This window comes from Vicugna pacos, chromosome 8 (genome assembly GCF_048564905.1).
Source record: "Vicugna pacos chromosome 8, VicPac4, whole genome shotgun sequence".
NCBI lineage: Eukaryota > Metazoa > Chordata > Mammalia > Artiodactyla > Camelidae > Vicugna > Vicugna pacos.
In genome coordinates, this window is record NC_132994.1 from 62,072,493 (window position 1) to 62,095,562 (window position 23,070).

General features: G+C 34.3%; 1 protein-coding gene across 6 annotated transcripts in view; it reads left to right on the plus strand.

Annotated features, from left to right (window-relative positions):
* ADGB (androglobin) overlaps positions 1-23,070 on the plus strand; it is a 155,079-nt gene that overhangs the window by 37,127 nt on the left and 94,882 nt on the right. For all 6 annotated transcript variants that reach the window (XM_072965998.1, XM_072965993.1, XM_072965994.1 and 3 more), the window contains 6 exons: positions 308-447; positions 2,990-3,076; positions 12,433-12,671; positions 16,683-16,823; positions 19,094-19,188; positions 22,333-22,507. In XM_072965998.1, coding sequence (XP_072822099.1) covers positions 308-447; positions 2,990-3,076; positions 12,433-12,671; positions 16,683-16,823; positions 19,094-19,188; positions 22,333-22,507 — 877 coding nt within the window. The remainder of the gene's footprint in view (positions 1-307; positions 448-2,989; positions 3,077-12,432; positions 12,672-16,682; positions 16,824-19,093; positions 19,189-22,332; positions 22,508-23,070) is intronic.

Genomic DNA, 23,070 nt, shown 5'->3' on the forward strand with positions numbered 1-23,070 from the left:
GATGTTTTGGTTTTGTTATTTGAAACACTTTAATTTACTGCAATATGTAGGATGGGGTGCTCAAGAATATGCTAAAGAACCTCATAAATAATGACACTATTGATACAAAGTTCTGTAATTACATTAAATAAAATAATAAGCTAAAATTCTCAGCCAGAGCAGTGTTGAATACCAGTATGTCAGTCATTGGATGTAAGAAGCTAATAAAATTATAAAGCAATAAATAATAATGTCAACAGTGTACAGTAATGTATATGAAAAAATAATATAAATCATTGATGGTATGTTCCTTTCTTCTCATTTTTAGGGTTGCTGGAGAAAGATAACTATTGATGACTTTCTGCCTTTTGATGAAGAAAACAATCTCCTGCTTCCTGCGACAACCTATGAATTTGAACTTTGGCCAATGCTTTTATCTAAAGCTATCATTAAGCTGGCAAATGTTGAGTAGGTAGAATGAAGAATTATCACTTACTTTTATAAAAACAAAACAAACAAAAAAACCAACAGTAACAATAACTATACTTCTATATTGCACACCCTTAATTATTTAAAAAATCAGATTTAAAAAGCCTTCTTTCCAAACAGTGTAAACTTCCTAATATAAAAATAAACATGCCAAAGCCACTGATTTGAAGTATTGCATTAGCCAGCGATAATAAAAGTTCCCTCAAGAATACTCAAAATTTATTCTCTATCCAGTGTTTCCTTATGATAATTTAAAAGTCAATCATGGAAAATAGTTTAATGGGAGAAAGAAGTTGTTTTGTATGGGGAAATGTTGGTTCATCTAAACACAGAATAATGTATACTGGAATCCAGTGAACATTTCAGGCTCTGTACCTGCAGCAATTACCTACTCATCTTGAAAACCTGAACTCTTCTCAAGGCTGTCAACGTGCTCCTCACACTTTTGGTAACATTAGTCCTTTTTAATATATTCATGTTGGAAACTACTCGTGTTTCCTTCAATATTCCTGTGAAATGTGTTCATGTCTTGTATTCTCGCATGACTTGTGCAGGAGACATATATGAGACACGTCTACTAGGTTTATTCTCTCAGCTGCCACTTGCAGAGACCTGTGGTCACTGCATCCCCGCCTTAGCCACCCAAAAAAAGCTTTGATGCCTGAGTTGCAAGTAAGTGCAAGGCAACTTTGTGTCGGTGCTCAGTGGGAGAGCTCTCCCACACAATGCACTCGCTTGAATTTGATACCCTTCTCCTTCCTGCAGTGTATCACAGCCTCTCCTTTTCAATAGAACACACCCGCTGGCTTTAACAGGTCACCCCAGACATTTGCTCAAAGCTCAGCCCCTCCCCGTCTGTTGTTACACACAGCAATGTCAGTCAGAAGCCTGGTCTGCTTCTCTGTGGATTTTCTTTTGGCTCAGCTTCCTCTTTCTCTCCCAAAGTTACACAACAAAAACAGCCATTCCAGCTGCCATCCTCTTCATCTTTCTTTTCTCTTACTAACCCTGAATTTTCTATTGAGAATTTGTTTTACCCAGCTTGCAACCCTTAATTTCAATCATTTTTTAAAAGCTCAGCCCATGTCGTTTTAGGTAGCTGAATACTACTAAGTATTTAAAATGGTGTTGACTACGTTTGTTTATTTTGAAAGAAAATAATGTTCCTAATTCTCAGACCTAACTCGAAGTTCAGCAAATTAGAGCTGCAAGGCCAGTGAAGCAGTAAATGTGTGACCTGGATAATTGGGGTGGCATTTTATCTTTCTTAAAGCCATAGTTCAGTAGAATTTTATAACAACTTGAGTCATAGAATTACTGCTATTTTTGAAAAGTAAACAAATTCAGCTTGGAAATAAAGGACCAGAATTAATGTGAGACATTTCTTAGGCTTTCCAGTGGAAATCTGCACAACGTGGTCCAATTTATATTTGTCCAAACATTTTTTTCTCAGATTTTATAGTATATAAAATCTATTTTCATGTGAGTTTTTGCTTCTTACCTTAAAAATTAATATTGAGTGGTTATTTAAATATCACTGTGAGATATGCAAAGGAAAAAGCATTATTTTTATTAGGTTTGTACAGTCACTTCCTAAAAATGATTATTTAAAGAGTTTAGACTGTGAACTGTCCTACAGAATATTTATCTTTGAGATACATAGACACATCAAAGTTTATAATCTGTAAACAACAAACCAATGTAAATTTCTAAATGATGGAGCATGTGACTAAGATGGTAAAATTTCTTTCTAAAGAAAAAGATATGTATGTTGGTCAATACCATCAATCACCACCCTTGGCATAAGGTGGACTGAAGCTCTGATTCCTGAGTAGAAAACAATTTTAATGTATGTGTGTTGATATAAATAGGCTAATCAGAAAAAAAACTTAAAAAATAAAAGGGTTAAAATGAGAAGAGTGATATTTGGTCAACCACAACCTCATTTGATTTTACGTGAGGGTGGCAGGTTCACTCTTTTGTACAGGATAGAAGGGATGATTCTGGTTTCTCCAAAATTATCTAAGGATCTAATTAAAGATATCTGATGCCCATATAGTCCTGCCACGTGTGAGACTGACATAATACGCAGCCTTACAGACGTCTTAGAATAATTCCTGAAAGCAGAAAGATGAAAGACACTGTCCTATTTTTAAAAGAACATGATTACTATATTGAAAATATAAAATAGATTATATATCATCTCTCTATATTTCATAATATATAATATGTATAGATATGTTTTAAGTATGTGACAGTGTTTTACATATATGACATTTTAAAGTGAAGCTTATAAGCATGTTTTTTAATAGATATGAAATTTTATCATGGGATCTATTTAAGTGCCTTAGCAAAACAAGTCATCTGGCTGGTGGAAAAGTATTTTCTTGTCCTCTAATATAACCAGTAGGACCCCTACATTTATTATTGTATCATTGCATATTAGACATTCCTATTTCTTATGTATCTCTCTGTGTCTTCAAGTGTTATTAACTGTACAATTGCACATTTTTTTTTTTAGCATCCACGTAGCAGAGAGGCGAGAACTGGGAGAGTTCATGGTGATTCATGCACTCACGGGATGGTTACCAGAAGTCATTTCTCTCCAGTACGTTTCACCCTTTAAGTTATTTTTGCTTCTTTCTTCCCCAGTAAGGTTACTTTAACTAAAATATTCTTAATCTTTAAGAAAATTTCAAAAATTGTCACATTTTATAAGATGTTTGGAGAATAACATTTTATAGTATTATATAAAATTTTTTAAGAAGTCCAGGATAAAATTTTTTCCTTATATATACTATAAATTTAATCCTTAAGCATCTGAATTACAAATATTAAAACAATGTTATTTATTATGGTAATGTATTTACAGCTGTCCCTTTATACTTATTCACTTACTCAATACAGAAACATGAAAGCAACTTTCAACTAACCACTTGTACTAGGGAATAAATAATAATAAAATGTCTATTAGGCATTAGGTATTTTAATATATTACTTCTAATTAAAGCCCACAGTCCTGAAAAGATTATCTTCTTTAATCGTCCATATGACCCTATCAGCTAGGTATATGTTATCAGAAATGAGGAAACGGAAGCTCAGAGTAGTTGAATTCCCTAAAGCTGTGTACATTGTACCAGGAGGAGATAAAAATGGAATCTAAGTCTTGCGGGGTCCAAAGCCACCAGTCTTTCTCTCATATGATTCTAGATATACAGAGATTGCTTATCTATGTCCAAAAAAGAGAGAACATTTAAAGTAATGCTTACTTAAAATTTCACAAATACTTTTGTTTTATACATAAAGGTTATAGACATAATTTGATCATGTTGCCACTGACGCTGGAAATTAATCAGGTTAAGGTGCATAGAAAACAGTTATATCAATAGATCTGAGCATACTGTCAATCCAGATGCTGATTTTTACAAGGTCAAATCCACAATAATCAATTTGGATCAACTCTGATCTTTGATATTAGAAAGCTACCATTCCTAGGGTCCAAGTTAAAGGAGCTTGAAGACAGGTCCTTGTAACTTGGATTCACCATCTAAATCATCTTTTCAGAAGGATAAGCTAGCCATTGCTTGGTTCAAATAAAAATATTTACAAATAAAAAATGGGAAGGTAGACAACTACCTGGAAGGACCACTTTCTCAAAAGAGGGCTGATCTTGCTCTTTACCTGTGGGGAAGGGTCCAGATGGCATCCTTTAGAGGTCTCATGGAAAATTCTTTTCTGATATCTAAGAAAAGAGAAAATTCCTTGACATAATATGGACAATGTTAGTGGAGAGAAGCTGAGAGAGAATGGGATTTCTAAATACAGACTTTTCTAAATTTTTATCTTCAGTGTTGATGGAACGCGTACAGCTTTGCCTTAATTCTTTCTGCAATGAAGATATCAGAAACATGAAAATATCAGAGGTCTGTCAGAGGGTGGTAAAGAAACAGGGGAGCAAAATAATTCATGACTAGAAAATCAGTAAATTAAAAATTGTGGATTGTCTCTTGCTAGAATCATACAGTGAAATCATACATGAAAATTGAAAACAATATTCATATACTTTCAGAATCAGAAGACCAGTTTAATCATTAAATTGAATTAACATTTTGAAGAATTGTAGATGGTCAACTTGCATGAATTTGTGGTTGCTTATGAAATGTCTATGAAAATGATATAAAGGGGAAAAGCTTGAGCTTTAGAATTAGATCCATATAGCTGGACTTACATTCTTATACTCCAATTTGAAGCTATGTGAATTTTGCTAGTAATATAACTTCTTTGGGCCCTAGTTTTTTCATATTTAAAATGCGGATAAAATGACTTATCATATATGATTTTTCTGAGATTAAGTGAGTAGATGAGCGTTTCAGAAAAAGTAGCTAGTATATGGTAGAGACATAACTGGTGGAAGTTTCTTTCCCTCTAACGAGTATCACTAGATTATCTAATATTTAGAAATACATATAGTAGTTAACAGTCAACCTTCAGAAACAGGGAAAAGTCTGAAAAATAAGTGAGACTGACTCAGCTGTTCAAATCTATCATTTTTCTTCTAAATATAACCAAAAATAAAAGATATACACTATCTTTGATCTATGTCATGATTTGTAGGATTTTTTGTTATAAACATTCTGCCACATTATTCATACACTTTAAAATTACAATTGTACTACAAAATTACAAAGTTAATTCATGTGTATATATATGTATAATTTTAAATGAAAATAATGCCATGAAACAGTATATAAGTGATTGTCAAGAAATGTTTCATTTGAACTCACCATCTGCCAGGGATGCAGGCAGAAGTCAGGTGCGGCTTCATGAAGAAAGTTTCCACTTGGTCTGGGCCTTTAATGTTGCCTGAGTTTGATTTGAAGGGAAGGAAGGAAGGGACATGGAAGCCAGGAGAACAGTATGATCAAAGCCATGGTACGTTCAGGAGTGGGATGCTTCTATTACTAAGAAAGATTAGAGTGTGCAGAACAGCCCCTGGGGGGCTTAGCCAGGCATGGCCGTGGTTTCACAGAGGTCGAGGAAAATTAGAATATTCAAGTTTCAAACTTATGTACACTACTGAACTTTTCCATATGAAAATCAATTAAGGCGAAGTGTTTTGTGGCATCTCCAACAGACAACCCTTTCCCTCCCACTCTCCCACAGGAGAACCAAAGGGAGACGTTGCTCTATTCGCAGTTATTGACTTTGCCTCTTACATTTCCCTGCAGTTAGCACTGTTTCATCATTAGGGAAAAAAAAACCTTCTAACTCCATGTAATAATAGAAACACAGAGTGGATATTAGAAGTCTCACAATTTCAAATCAAGTGATGACTCTTTAAACCACAAATTCTCTGATCTTGGTGTAGTTCATTTGTGAATAGAGCACTTCGCCCCCTATATCTAAGCCTAACTGTCCAATAAGTTATATAGCTTCATCCTGTGGTGTTTGAATATTTCTTTTTTGTAGCATAATACTTTTTATATGGTAGATGAAGGGAAAAAACAAACAAAAAAATGGGTTTTGGATTCAGAAAGATCTGTTTTAACCCTGATTCTATCATTTGCTAGTTGTGTGACTGCTTAACATCTTAACGTCTTAAATGTCAATCAGGATTGTAAATACCTATGTTGCAGAGCTGTTGTGGGAGTAACTGCAAAAATAAAAACTCTGTCTTGGCAACCACTAGCTGGCCACCCACATTTTCATTCTGTTCCTCAAATGTACCAAACTTATTGTCCCTTAGGGTCTTCACATGAGCTGTTCTTTCCTTATTCCTGGAATGATCTTGCACCAGATATTTACTGGATATGTCATGACATTTAGATCTCACCAAGCTTAAATATCAACTTTTGGTGTAGAGTCTAAAAAATTATCGCCAAGACTGATTTCAAGTAGCTTAATACCTATTGCTTTCTTCTAGGAGTTTTATGGTTTCAAGGGTCACTTTCTAATACATTTTGAGTTAGTGTTTATGTATGGTATAACATATTGGTTAAGTTTTAACCTTTTGCATGTGGCTGTCCAGTTTTCTCAGCACCATTTATTAAAGAAACTGTATTTTTCCTCCTTATATTCTTGGCTCCTTTGTCATAAATTAATTTACCATATATGCATGAGTTCATTTCTGGGCTCTCTATTCTGTTCCATTGATCTATGTATCTGTTCTTATGCCAATATTATACTATTTTGATTACTGTGGCTTTGTGTTGTAGTTTGAAATCAGGAAATGTGATGCCTCCAGATGTGTCGTTCTTTCTCAAGATTGCTTTGGCTAATCAGGATCTTTTGTGGTTCTATTCAAATTTTAGGATTGTTCTATTTCTGTGAAAAATATCATTAGAATTTTGATAGAGACTGCATTGAATCTTTAGATTGCTTTGGGTAATATGGACATTTTAATGATATTAATTCTTCCAATCCATGAGCAAGGAATATCTTTCCTTTATTTGTGTCGTCTTCAATATCTCTCATAAATGTCTTACAGTTTTCAGTGTAGGTTTTTCACCACTGAAACGTTTGGTGAAGTTATGGTTAAGTTTATTCCTAGGTATTTTAAGATTGTTTATTTTTCCTGCAATTGTATATGAGATTGTTTTCTTAATTTCTCTTTAGGATAGTTCATTATTAGTGCATAGAATGCAAATGATTTCTGTATATTGATTTTGTATTCTGCAACTGTACTGAATTTATTTATCCTAACAGTTTGCAGGTGAAGTTTTTGGGTTTTTTAAAATATAATATCATGCCATCTGCAAATAGTGATCATTTTACATCTTCTTTTCTGATTTGGTTTCCTTTTCTTGCCTAATTGCTCTGGCTAGACCTCAAATATTATGTTGAATAAAAGTGGCTATAGTAAGCATTCTTGTCCTGTTCCTGACCTTAGAAAAAAGCTTTCAGCTTTTCACCATTGACTATAATATTAGCTGTGGACTTGCCATATACATCTTTTATTATATTGAGGCACATTCACTCTAAACCCATTTTGTTGAGCATTTTAACATTAATGCCTGTTGAATTGGTCAAATTTTTTTGCATCTATTGAGATGACCATATGATTTTATCTTTCATTTTTTTACTGTGATGTAGCAACACTGATTGATTTCTGTGCATTGAATCACTCTTAAACCCCTGGAATAAATCCCACTTGATCATAGTGTATGATACTTTTAATATATTAATATACGTATATTAATATATTTAATATATGTTAAATTTTGTTTGCTAATATTTTGTTGTGGATTTTTTGCGTGTATATTCATTAGGAATTTTGGTCTGTAGTTTTTTGTTGCGATGTCCTTGTCTGGTTTCGGTATCACGGTAATTCTGGCCTTGTAAAATGAGTTTAAAAGTATTCCCCTCTCCTAATTTTTGGATGATTTTGAGAAGTATTAGTATTAATTCTTTTTAAAAACACTGGTAGAATTCACCAGCTATCTGGCTCTAGACTTTTCATTCTTGGGGGGGTTTTGATTCCGATTTGGTCCTTACTAGTAATCAGTCTGCTCAGATTTTCTCTTTGTTTTGGTAAGTTGTATGTTTATAGGAATTGATCCATTTCTTCTAGGTTATCCAATTTGTTGTTTGTTGTATACTTGTTTATAGTAGTCTCTTATGTTCCTTTGCATTTCTGTGGTATTAATTGCAATGTGTCTGTTTCACTTCTGATTTTATTCATTGGAATCTTCTCCATTTTTTCTTTGTTAATGACTCTAGTTAAAGGTTTGTCAATTTCATTTCTTTTCAAAAAAAATCAGCTCTTAGTTTCTTTGATCTTTTCTATTGTCTTTGTAGTCTCTCATTTATTTCCACTGTGATCATTGTTGTTTCTTTCCTTCTACTAACTTTAGTCTTCATTTGTTCTTCTTTTTCTAGTTTCTTGGAGGTTGAAAGTTAGGTAGTTTATTCTAAATCTTCCTTATTTCTTGATGTAGGTACTTATTGCTATGAACTCCTCTTTCAGGACTATTTCTCCTTTAGAACTGCTTTTGTTTTGGTGTATTTGTTTTGTTGTTGTATTTATTGTATATTTGTTATGTTGTACTTCCATTTTTTTTGTTTGTCTCAAGGTATTGGTTGATCAGTAACATGTTTAATCTCCACATAGCTGTGAATTTCCCAGTTTTCTTTTCATATTTAATTTCTAGTTACATATAATTGTGGTTAGAAAAGATGCTTGATAAAATTTCATTCTTGATGTTTTGTAATTTGATATATGTCTATCCTGGAGGATGTTCCACCTGCATTTGAGAAAAATGTGTATTCTGTTGCTTTTGGGTAGAATGTTCTGTTTCTGTCCAAGTCAATCCTGTTTAATGTGCCATTCAAGGCCAATGTTTCCTTATTGATTTTCTGTCTGGATGATCTATTCGTTGATGAAAGTGGGGTATTAAAGTCTCCTACTGCTATTGTATTGCTTTCTATTTCTCCAGGTGTGTCTTTCAATATTTGCTTTATATACTTAGGTGCTCACGTGTTGGGTGCATACTTATAGATGTTACATGCTCTTGTTGGATTGATTCCTTTATCATTTTACAATTGCCTTCTTTGTCTCTTAGTAGAGACTTGTCTTAAAGACTTTTTTGTCTGATGTAAGTGTAGCTACCCCATATTTGTTGGTTTTCATTTGCATGAAGTATCTTTTTCCATCCCTTTATTTTCAGTCTGTTTGAATTACATCTGACATGAGTCTCTTGTAGGCAACATGTAGGTGGATTTTTTTTTAATCCATTTATCTCACTATGTCTCTTGATTGGAGAACTTAATCCATTTACATTTAAGATAATTATTCATTGGACTGACTTATTGCCACTGTTAGTTTTCTGGTTTTTCTGTATTTTGTTTGTTCCTGTTTTCTTTTGTTTTCTTCCTTTGTAATTTCATGATGCTCTGTAGTGAGATGTTTAGATTCCTTTCTTTTTATCTTTTGTGTATCTACTATCAGTTTCTGCTTTGTGGTTACCATGAGTCTTATATTGAACAACTTATATTTATTAGTCTATTTTAAGTTGATAACAAATTAAGTTTGAACACATTCTAAAGCTCTGCATTGTTACTCCCTTCATTCACATTGGATGCTTTTGTTATCACAATTTACAACTTTTTATCTTGCATATCCCTTAACAAATTACTGTAATTATAGTTATTTTTACTTTGTCCTTCATCCTTCATACTAGCTTTATAAGTGATTAACTCACCATCTTTACATTATATTTTTCTGAATTTTACTATATATTAGTCTTTATCAGTGAGATTCATATTTTCTTATGTTTTCTATTACTAATTTGTGCTCTTCGGTTTCAATTTGAAGAAATCCCTTCAACATTTCTCATAAAGCTGATCTAGTGGTGATAAACTCCTTTAGCTTTTGCTTGTCTGGAAAACTCTCTATTTCTCCTTCAGTTCTGAATGACAAATTTGGGGTAGAATATTCTTGGTTGGCAGTTTTTCTTTCAGGCTGTTTAGTATATTATGCTGCTCCCCTCTAGTCTGCAAACTTTCTGCTGAGAAATCTCATAGTTTTATGGGGGTTCCCTTGTCCATGACAATTTTTTTTTCACTTACTGCTTTGAAGATTCCCTCCTTGTCTTTAACTTTTGACACTCTAATTATAATGTGACTTGGTGTGCATCTGTCTGAGTTTATCTAAATCAGAATTCTCTGGGCATCCTGAATATCTGTTTCTTTTCTCAGGTTAAGGAATTTTTCAGGCATTATTTCTTCAGATAAGATTTCTATCCCTTTCTCGCTCTTCTTCTTCCAGGACCCCTATAATCAATGTTTGTTTGTTGTTCCGTAAGTTGCTTAAGCTATCTTCACCTTTTAAAATTATTTTTAAAATTTTTACTGCTCTGATTGGGTGAGTTCCATGACCTTGTCTTCAAGTTCACTAATCCTGTCTTCCAGTTTATCTAGTCTGATGTTAAAACCCTCTAATGTATTTTTCAGTTCAGTTATTGTGTTCTTCAGCTCTTTGACTTCTATTTTGTACTTTCTTATACTTTCTATCTGTTGAAATACTCATTTTGTTTATCCATTTTTTCCCGGAGCTCAGTGAGCCTCTTTATAACCATTGTTTTGAACTCTTTATCAGATAAATCACTTATCTCTATTTCATTAAGATCTTTTTCTGAGGTTTTATCTTGTTCTTTTGTTTGGAACATATCCCTCTGGTTTTTTCATTTTCCTTAACTCTCTTTTTATGCTTTAGATAAAATATCTATCTCTTGTAGTCTTCAGGGAGTGTCCCCATGTAGAAGTTAAAACCTATTCAATCTGCCCTATCTCTTAGTCTCTCAAACCTACGTGATTGTACGTAAACTGCCTACTTTACTTCAGTGGCTAACGGTACTTAAGGATGTGGCTAACAGTACTTAAGAATGTGCCAAGACCTGTCAGTCTCTCAAAGGGAAGGTTTTCAGTCAGCATCTAGATTCAGGCTGATTAGAACCAAGATTATCAGGCAGTAACTTTTAAAGTACACACGTATGCCTTTTTTATTGGAAGACTGTGAGATGGGAGTGTCTGCTCCTTCTGTGCTGAGTCCTGGGGTGATAGCCAGTTAAAAACTGTGTCTTTCTTTGTTACTGTTTCTTTCAGTCTGTGAACTTAAGCCTAGCTGTTCACCAGACTCATGCTGTCAAGGGATATGTGCTCTCAGCGGCAGACACAAAAGCCAGGGCTTCAGACCGTACATAAGCTCCTCTCTCTGAGACACCAATGGAGGAGCATGAATATGGCACCTGCCAACCTCCCCAGACTCTGGAGAAGATTGTAGTTTACATCTAGATGTGGGTTTGTTTAATTAGAGGTCTACCCCTCAGGCCACAGCTATGGAGATAAGCTAATCTGCCTTTCCTAAAGAACGGCTGGAGTTACATTTCAGTCTGCTGTCTCTGTCCTGTGCCCTGGTAGGGAAGGGTGTAACTGGTTAACAACTATTTCTCCGTTTGTAATAGTCTCACCTGACCCTTGAAGGCAAGCCCCACTGACCACCAATGCCAAGTATTTAAGAGATGTCCTCTGGGCAGCAGCCACAAGAATCAGGGCACAAGTTGAAAAAACTGGGGCGCCTGATGTGTGTACAAGCTCCTCTCTGAGAGATGCCAGTGCTTCGGGGCACAGTAGCAGGAGAGAGCCAAGATAGCACCCTGACCCTGAGATCTCTGGGTAGGGTTACAGTCAGCCCTTATAAATGTTTAATTAGCAACCTGCTCCTCAGGCTGACACTTTGATAAGCAAATTAGCCTCTTGCACAGAAGGTCTGGGTGCTTTTCAGTCAGATGCCTCTGTGCTGGGTGAATCCATGAGTCCTCTAAGAATTGTTTCTGAGTTCACTATAGCCTTGTGGGTCCCATGGATACAAGCCCTGCTGGCTTTCAAAACTAGGTATTTTGGGAGTTTGTCTTTGAGCTTCAGGTCTTAAAAGTTGGGTGCCAGATGTGGGGTTCAAACGCTTCACTCCTCAGGGAAAAGCTCACAGTTATGAGGTCCCCCCAAATTGTGGGTTCCCACACTAAAGGGGATTGATAGCAAAACTGTGTCTCAGCCTCTTCTACCCATTTAAATATGGGTTTGTTTGTTTTTTCTCATTTGCCAAATATGTAAGAATTTCTCAGCTAGGTTTTTTTTTATTATTATTATCTTCAGAGGAAATTGTTCTGTATGTAGCTATAGATTTGGTGTGTCCATAGGAAGAGGTGAGTTCAGAATCCTCTTACATAGTCACCTTCAACTGGAACTCTGTGTTTGATGTCTTTGCCATCAGCAAAGCCCAGCACAGAGTAGGCACTCAAACAAAGCTTGTTGAATTAATGAGTACGTATGGTGTTTTTAACCAAAATATGAAATAACTATTGAAATTTGTCTTGTGAAATAGACAGTTGATTTTTTTCTGTTAGTAATTTCTTGATGTGGAGTAAAAAACTTAATTTGGAAATTAATGTTGTTTTATAACCTAAGCCCAGGATATATGGACAAAGTTTGGGAGCTCTTGAAAGAAATATTACCTGAGTTTAAGCTGTCAGATGAGTCCAGCTCTGAAAGCAAAATAACAGAGATCGACGCCAAATTAAAAGAACAAGGGAAAGATGTGAAGGATGGGAAAGAAGTGAAAGATGGCAAAGATGGCAAGGAATTCAAACCAGAAGGTTCAGCAACAACATTAAAATTATCTGAGAAAAGTGACAGAGTTTTAAAGGGTAAGACATTTTATATCACAGTGTTATTCAACATGGGTATTGTTTATAAATGCTTTACAGTCATTGCTGAATTTAATGATTCTTTATTATCATTTATTAAGTTTCGTGCACACAGTCATGTAATTAAAGTCCTTTCTTTTCAGAATATTTCAATGGTGTTTACTAATTATTGTCCTATATTTTGCTTTCTTTACAAATCAAAGGCAATTATATATTTTGATGATACTAAATTAATGTAGTATTAATATAGAAATAGACATTACGTTTGCAATTTCCCTTAAACACATTTTTCTTATATGTTATATGTAGAGTGGAATGAACCAAAATAGCAAAGGAGAAAAGTTGTCCTGTTTTTCTTTTCAGGAATTGTGAAACGGACATAGATTAGATTATGATTGGCAGGTTGTTTATTGTAAGATAGAAGTTAAAATCTGGAAAAAACATTTAAGTTATTTTACAAAGTGTAGGAGCATTTCTCTTAAAGTGAGAAATATATTGAATAATTATGTATGTGTGGTTTCCAAAATATTTCCTGTATCTGTGCATATGGACAATAATGCCAGTATGCTAAAGTTGAATATACTAGAAAATACTCCGCTTTTTGTACACCTTGATAGCATCTATGATGATCTTTCAAATATTTATGTTTTATAAGATATTCATCTTTGGTCCTTATCAAGATCTTACTTACCAGCTTTTCCAACTATATACTGCCCTGAAGTAATTACTGTAAATGTCCTTCAAAGATACATCAAAACATCAAGTGTGTGGTGCTATCTGCCTATCATACACCCCTCTTAAAATGACCTAACATGTGTTAGTTTATAAAACAAAGCAAAAAAAAAAGCCAGATTAAATTTCTTTTACCCAGTGTATTCTAAATTAATTTGAACCTAGAAGCCCTTTCTCATGTATCACAAATTAACTTCTTTATCTACCCATCCATCCATTTGTCCATCCATTCATCCATCCATTCAAATACACTGCTTGCTGAGTAGAACCCCAGTAAGTGTTCCAGGAATTAGTGATAGCTCGATGAACAAAATCAGGTGTGGAACTCACTTCCTAGAGCTATGGTCTAGTGAGAGAGACTAACATTAACTCTAAAAATCATAAATATATAGTAACACAGGAGTCTTGAAAGGAATACAGAAAACTGTAGTTCATAAGGGGGGGTTGAGTCTGGGGCATCAGAAAAGAATTCTCTAAGGAATTTTGAGCTGTATTTGCAAAAATGAGAACGAAATCTAGAGGAAGATGAGGGACTGTAGAGGGAAGAGCATTCTAGGCTGAGGAGAGAGCAGATATAATTGTTATGAGGCAGTAGGAGGAATGTCAGGGATTTGGAAGACCTGGTAGAAGATGTATTTAGCTGGAAGAAAGGATGTGAGGAATAAAGTGCTTAAGAAGAGCCTGGAGAAGTAAGTAGGGGAGTGATTGTATCAAATCTTCTGTGTCATGTTAAGATTATTGATCTTTAACAAAGAGCAATTGACAGTTAATGGAGAGTTTAGAATTGAGTCACGCTCTATTTCACATTTTTGAAAGGATATTCTGATTCTCTGAGAAAAAGATAATGTGGGGTGCCAGTTGGGGTGGAAGGCCATTGACATGAGTAGACACAGAAAAAACAATTTGGAGACTGTTGCATCAGCTCATTTTAGAAACAATAGTAGCTTGGAGTTGGGTGGAGCAACAGACGAAGTAAATGAGAGATATTTAAAAAGTTAAAAAAATGACAGGATGTGGCAAAGATAACTTGAAGAATTCTGACTTGCAAGACTGGATAGATGGCAGTACCTTTGACTGGGATGGGTAACACTAAAAGAAGAATGGCTTTATGAGGAGAGATTACAAAATGATTTAGAACATATTGAACTTGAGGTGCCTTCAAGAAACCAAGTGTACTTTTCAAGTCAAGATTTCCACTGACAAATGCATGCTAAATTAAACCATGAATGACATTCCCAAGGAGATGACATAGAGTGAGCAGATTAGGAAGCTTGAGACTGAGCTTTAAATAAGCTAAACATCTGAGAACTAAGTACAAAATAATAAGCTGGCAAAAAAGGTTAAGGGCTGACCAGAGAAACTGGAAGAAGACTAGCAGGGCATGTTGCTATTGAATTCAAAGGAAAAGAGTGTTTCAAGAATCAGAGAGATTGTCTGTGTCAAATAGAATTCAAATTTCTCTGTTGCATTTTGTGACATGGAGATCACTGGGCACTGATACATAACGGGAGTGGAAGACACAGTGGAGAGGTTAAGAAATAGGTGGGAAGCAAAATAATGTGTAAACAACCCTGTTAGAAGTGTGTCTGTGAAGAACAGGAGGACTTCAGCGTGGAAGCTGACAGGGAATATGTGGGACCCCTGAAGGATATATAAATTTTAATCTAATGAAGAAGAGTCAAGTACTTTAAAGTGGTGATTGGGAAAATGCAGCTGAATTGACAGCCGTGGTATAGGTTTCCAGAGAGCCCAGGTGAAGGGGATTGGACCAATACAGGAGAGCAATGTCTCCTTCATTCTAACAGGTATGCACGGGGCATGGGAGAGAATAGATGCAGATGTCAGTGGGTAAATTGGTTTGCTAGGGAGAAGCTGAGGGTTTCTGACAAAAGGCTTCTATTCTTTTTATTTATAGGCAGCCCATCTATGAACTAAGAGTGAGGTGGAGGTAGAGTTGAAGGTTCTGGCAGTTATTTAAAATAGATGTGACAGAAGCTTGTAGAAAAGGGGAAGATTAGATCCAGTAGTGCTCAGCTGCTAATTCTATTCAGAGGGGTTGGCCAGATGGCTGAAATGAAATGATGGAGGAGCCAAAAATTTATTCAAGGTATTGGTAAGAACACATTTTGGTTAACATTTTTGCATAATATCCAAATTTCTACATGAAATAGTGTTTTTTCTATTTACAATTTTCATTATGTTATATTGTTTTAAGTTATGAGTTCTGAACAGGCATTTGAAGGCTTTAAAAATCCTATTTTAAAATCGTACCTGAAGTCATATATTATTACCTATGATTAATTTTAAGTCAAATATTTATAGAGAAAACACAGAATTCTGATGATCTATTTTTTATACTCAAGCTCCCCGGTGAAATGTGTAATCCTACACTTAACAGTTATCATTGCTTTTGTATCTAACACCAATGTTAAATCTACTATAAAAGCTAAGATATGAGACAGATTTACTTTAGAGGCTAAGGAACAATATAAGTTGTTAACGTTATAGTTTCGGTTTGTGCAAATTTTTTAAAAACAAGCAACCTGATCAATGGTGATCACAAATTTAGCAAATAATGAAAAGATGAATGGCAGAAATTTGAAATTTCTGTTTTAGAATTGGAAGGTATTTGTTAGAAAATTTAAAAATTGGGGGGTATTTTTTAAAGTTTAAAGAGAACATGTTTTATAGACATGCACATATGAATGAAAATTCAAATGGTGGATGGTTCTGGGTACCGAGTTTTACTACACACATCACGTTGGCAATAAGATGTTGATTTGTGGATATTGGTTAATGACCAGACTCCACCAGAAAATATTCTGGAGGCAGAAAGGTGTATTTCTTGAGATGGAGGCCCCAAATAAAGGATATCTGAGAGGCTCCACATTTAGGACTAAACTTTAAGCACATTCTTCATTGTTCTTTGTTTTTCGTTTTTAAAATGAGAAAATTAGCCTGACAGTATAATTTTATATAAATAAATTATATTTAACTGATTATCTACATTTAAGATAAAATTATTATAGTCAATAAAAAATAATGCTACCGCATTATTTACTGTGCTTCATCTTTCACAATGCATCTCAATTTTCAAAATTTTCTTTCGCTTTATTTTGAATTAGAAGTGAGTGTGTTTGGGGAAATTTGCAGCTATTTTATACTTAAATAACTTAAATAAAACTATTGTTTTGGTTTTCTTTTCAACGCAATGACTAAATAAGCAACATAGATTGAGGTTTTATAGTTAAAAGATTTATTATATTTTTAATGTGTTAGAGAAAGCCGATGCAAGAGACCCTGGGAAGAAGAGGAGTAGAGATGGAGAGAAGGAAAGAGAAAAGGAAAAATTCAAATGGTCACTTCATGGTTCGAGACCTTCATCAGATGTACAGTACTCTCTACAGTCTCTGTTAGATTGTAAGCTCTCAGTCTCCTAGAATAACTCTTTTACCTGTTTCCTAAAGTGTTGGAAAACACTGGAGCATAGAGATGTCTTTTCCTGTTTAGATGTATCTAAACAAGCTTGTTCAGTAATTTTTAGGCCCTCAGATGACTATGCACAATAGAGCAAGATCCAACATATGAGACAGAAGCCAACGTTATCCAAATTCTAACAGTACAGTGGTCACAGGAGGAGTGTTTACATCAAGGAGGATATATACTAATAAAAAGCATATTATATATTAGAATAGTATATGTAACATTTTATATATGATAAAATATAAAAATGTAAAGTTATGTATTACTATATATTAGTATATGTCCTCCTGGAATAAATACTTTATATTTATAAATGTGTGTGTGTGTGTATATATATATATATACAAATTTATATATGTGTGTGTGTGTGTGTGTGTATATATATATATATATATAAAATCTTCTTTTAAAACTTTATAGTCCTAACATTGGGTCATCTATCTTGATTAATTAGTTAATTAATTCTCAGCTCATTCTCCTTTGCATGAAAACATGTCCATTTACCTCCAGAACTATGCTTTATCTAGTTTCTTTTTTTTCCATTTGTCTTTTTTTTTAATGCCTTGCTATGTTTTTTTGTGAGAACATTTTAATAATTATGGCTCTGTATTTTTAGAGAAATGTATCTGGTAGTTGGGAAGAGAAAATGCAAATACTAGTCACTCTAATTTTTATTTTATTTTTTAAAAAAATTTTATTAGAGTGTAGTAGGTTAACAATGCTAGTTTCAGGTATACCGCAAAGTGCTTTAGTTATACACGTGTATGCATATATATTTTTTCTTTTCAGATTCTTTTTTCATTATTTGTTTTAACAAGAAATGAATATAGTTCTCTGTGCTATATAGTAGGTCCTTGTTTATCTATTTTATATATAGTAATGTGTGTCTGTTAATCCCCAACCCCTAATTTATCTCTCCCCGCCCTTTCCCCTTTGGTAACCATAATTTGTTCTCTATGTCCATGAGTCTGTTTGTGGTTTGTAAATAGAATTTGTGGTTTTTTTTACATTCTACAAATAAGCAATATCATATGATATTTGTCTTTCTCTGTCTGACTTAACTTCACTCAATATAATAATCTCTAGGTCCATCTATGTTGCTGCAAGTGGCATTCTTTCATTCTTTTTGTAGCTGAGTAATATTCCATCGTATGTATGTACAGGTCCCCCTACCACACCAACTCATATTCTAGTAGGTATCTCTGGTGATGGTGCTCTTCCTGGACCAGGTCCTTTATCTAAATTCTTTTAGGCAGTTAAAGGGGAAATAAAAAGAAGTCCTGAGTCTTCTGTTTCTTAAGAATAATCCATCTAATAATCTTCATGTAGAAGAGACACATTTTACAGTGACAAAATTTTGCTCCCCTACATATACAAAGTTTACTTTTTAAATGTAAAGATATGTTTTTATAAGTTTGGCATATTTCATACCTTAGTGACCCAGGGCTCATATCTAATTTGTATTTTGTGGCTCTAAATGTATTACTCTTCAATAAACATATTATCTAATGCAGTTAAATACAAATGCTTGAATTTACTAAAAGAATAAAACAAAATGTTCTAATTAAAAGCAAAAACAATAGAGGTAAATAAATTCTCTTATTTTGTCCAAAATCCTTAAAGAACAAAAGTATCATGAATCAAATGTAGTAGTTTCAGGGATGTTAAGGAACACATGAATAAAGAAGTGATGTTCAGAGGCAAATTCTACAAGCATTAAACATTCCAAACCAAGTTACCTTCTTAGTCTTCCTTCTTCATGGAAGGATTAATTTATTTATGTTTTCTTTCTATTTGAAATGTCATAGAAACTCCTGGACTTCTTTAAATTCAGAATAAAGATTCTATCTATAAAAACTAAGAAGTGACTCAATTTTAAAGTTGTTCTTTTTAAACATAATTGTTTGTGGACCATTCTAAGTTACACTGATAGCTAGAGTAATTTTATGTAATAACTTTTTTACAGAGAAGTAAAATAATTTTTTAAGGAATTACGTAGTACTGTTACAAAGGTGAAACTAATGAGATATTCTGTAAAATAGAAGCACATTTGAGATTTAACTTTCATTAAATGCATGTAGAGTTATCTACCTGTTTTTCACTGGCAAAGATAAGTTCATTAAAGAATTCGAACAGTCTACCATGACCTACTGACACATCCATTTTGGCTAGAATTTCCACGACACAATGTATGCTTGGTTTTACAGGTTCTTCAGCAATGCCGTCCCCTCAGATGGTTGTATATGCTACCTTTACACCTCTTTATTTGTTTGAAAAGAAGATTTTTTTATTAAAGAAGATGGTAAGCACTCAAAGCCAGGGAACGCAGTATAATATGTGTGTGTGTGTGTGTGTGAGTGTGTGTGTGTGTGATTACTTGCTGTAGTAGAAAGTCCACAAGAATTTAATTAAACTTCCATTCCTGAATTTCAGTCTTGTTATCTTTATAATTAAGCACTTGAGCCCAAGGACTTGGAGCATCCAAAGTTTTCTCAGGTAATTGCAACAGTTTTATCTAAAAGAAAAAAGGATATAATCGTATATATTTTTATCAGTTCCTTCCATTATAAACAAAAGAAAAGGCATCAAATTATATATTGAGAATTGTGTAAATCATTCCTAAATAATCACCTTTCTATAAATAAGTCATACATATTTTCTTAAACTAAGATTGTTCAAATTAATTCACATCCAAGGCTGGTAAACCACTGCTATGAGTTCCTTGCATCTCAAAATAATACATACAAGAATGTTAATTGCTTTTTTCTTATAAATCTAACAACTTATAGAAAATTTAGCAAATATGGACAAAGGGAATGAAATTAAAATATTCATAGTATAAATACCTAGACATAGGCACTATTAACATCTTGGCATGTATAATTTGCTTTTTTTTTCCTTCTCTGCGTATTTTCTATGTGTATAAATTTTCACACAGGGTAATTCTGTTTTCCTTTCTATTTGGAAATCATCTTTTTCACTTGACACTGTATCATTAACATTTTCCCGTGATGTTAAATATTTGACAACATAATATTTAATAGTTGCATGGGTTTGCCATAATTATTTAAGTTATTTTGGTTCTAGGACATTAAAATCATTTTTCTCCTCCCTTTTTAAAAGGTGAAAAACTCATCAGATTGCTCTTCAATCTACTTAGACAAATACCCTGTTATATTTGTATTGATTTCTGACCCTTTAGGGGACTTTCAGACATCCAGCACTTTATTGCTAGAATTCCATGTATTCTGAAACCCTATATTAAAGTATAAGAAGACAGTGATATAATTGTACACACACACACACACACACATACACACACATTATATATATTAATGTTCACTTAGTTAGAAACAACTGAATATTAAAATTCAATAGAAATTAGGTTGAAAGGTAAATACACCAGTTGCATGATTATTGCACTTTACTACGTGCATTAGATTTCTCTTCTGGACGATTTGCCCCCCGGGACGTAATGTTATCATTACTTCTTCCTTTCCTTCCTTCCTCTTCCTTTTCCTTCTCCTCCTCCTCCTTCTTCCTTTTTATATAGAAACCATTCCTTCCTGCAAAAGTCTGCAATATAACAAGGGTAATATTGTCAAGACAATAGGACATAATGTGCCAGAATGAATGCAGGCAATGTGGCAATTTCTGTTTTTAATTCAAAGTTATTTAACTTCAGCCATGGTTTAACCCAAGTGTGCTTCCCAGGCCTCCCAAAAACTTGAGTCCTTTGTTAAGACTTGAGCTGGCTGTGTTAGCCCTGAATTTTTCTTTTCTTCTTCTTTTTTTTTTTTAAATCTCCTTATATGGCATTGACCTAGGTGCTGTCTTAGATATTTCAGAGAGATTAAACATCTAACACCGTAGATTACAAAAGAATATGAGCCATGCTTTGTGGAGTGTCATAGACCCATGTACCAGAAATACTTAAATACTTTTTAAGACTGTAAAATAGAAAGATGGGATTTACATCTCCATTATACAGAGAAGGCAGCACAAAATAGTCCTTTTTTCTAAAATTTGACAGGGTTAAAGTTGTACAAAAAGGTTTAGCTTTTACAACAGCTATGAAAAAAATTTAAGCCACAGCAAGGCATAATTCCCGACGTTTCTGATTTTTTTTTCAGTGAATTGCTAATATTCACAAAAGAGAAAAAGAGGATGTGACAATTTCCTCTACTTTTGGGTTAGGCCTTAAGAAAAAAAAACCTTAAAGCACTTTCTCTTTATTTCCTATATTTATAATGCTTTTAAATGGCTTTTTTGGACTTAAAAATTCACTAACTCTTTCTTATAATTATCAATTATTACACTCATTAATTAATCTCTGAATTCAGAAAGAACTGTCCTAGCTCACGGACACCCCCACCTGTTCTGTGCCTCCCAGACTGAGCTATAGTTTGGACTATAAAAAAGTATTCCCTAGAGCAAGGCATGTTCTAGCTGAGGCAGTAATTTGGAACAAGCTAACTGGTGGGCTTCTGATCCCAATTTAAATGACTGCTTTATAAATCTGCATTTTCAAACATTTCTATTTGCACAGAAATCAATGATGCAAAATCACTAGGAAGAAAAGTAGTTATGGGCCAAACTGACTTTAATGTAGTTCATGTTTTACTGTATTTCAATGTTTCAACATTTATACTGAACATCCAAATGTGACTAAGGTATATATGACTTTAACTTTCACATGCACTTTGATTAGTTATGCCGTATTTCATGGCCATCAATCAGTAACTGTTTGTCTCCTTAAATATTATTCTGAATTGTTCCAAAGCCGAGTGGCGTCAGGAGATCTGAGCAGTCGAACATGGGAAACATCTGCCTGGGAAATTACTTGACTTGCCAGGACACAGGGCAGCCTGTGTTCTCAGTCCTTCTATGGACGCCTCCATTGTCAGGAGTGCTCATGAGGATTTCCTGCAGCGGAGCTGCTATTTAGGCTTGAGGACATAAACAGTATCCTCACGGACCCGATACGGACCTGACACACTATGTGCAGTGGGATTTTTTGAACACTATGTAGCAGTTGCTGATACCAAAAACGAACAAACAAATAAAAACTGTACATGTTAAGAACTAGCATCAAAGCTTTAACCTATAAAAATAACAGTTGATTCGTTTTGGACAGAAACAGATATACTAAGATATCTGCAGTCTCATAGAATCTTAAACTTTTAAAACTGAAAAGTGGCTTCTGGTTCTGGTCTCTCATTTTGTAAATAAAGAAATGAAGCCCCAGATAAATTAAAAGATGGAAAGAAATACAAAGAGTCTTAGTGCCTATGTTAAGGGAGGTAGAAATATGGGTGGTTACTTTTTTCCCAATTTCTGCTGTATCTCTCTAGTGGTGATAGTATTTTTATAAGGGCAGAAAGTGTTATCTTAACTGCATGAAGTACGTGCAAGAATCCTTTTAAATCTGCCTTCCACCTTTCAGGCTGATTCTGCTGAGAAGCTTAGAGAGTACGGGCTTTCCCACATCTGTAGCCATCCTCTGCTGGTGACAAGAACTAGGTCTTGTCCCCTTATAGCATCGCCGAAACCACCTCCTGTACCTTCCTGGAAACTCCTTCGTCAAAAAAAAGAAACTGTCATAACAGATGAAGCTCAAGGTATGGTTAGTGTTGTCTGAAAGTCTTCCTTGTTAACACTTCTCTCTATGAAGTTCTAATAGTTTCCTTTGTAAGGAGAGAGAGATATCAAGGCAAACCACCCAGAATTGCACCTAACACCGTCATTTAATTTTATATCCAAATTTGATATCTTTAAATGATTAACTCTGCATATCTCACAAGCCAAGCAATTTGGCTTTCACATCTAAACTGACATTTTGGGGGTGATGGCATGGTAACCATAATTGTGATAGAAACGTGGTTTGTAGTAAATAACAGAGAAACTTAAATAGCGTACATGTTAAGCCACTGGTGTGAATTTCTAACCTGGAAATCATTCTAGAGGACTCTGTAGGACAAAGTCTTGAATTAACCTATTGCTGTTTGAAAGTCCTCTAGGACCAGAACTTCCACCCTGGGTGGGTTCCTGCATTAGTACCATCATACAGCCAGTGAGTGGCACCTGTGTTCAGAATTAAACGATTCACACAGGCTGAGGATGGGGCAGAGGGACAGTTCCCATCTTGTTCTTCTTCTCACCTTTCATTTGTAAATTCCTCACA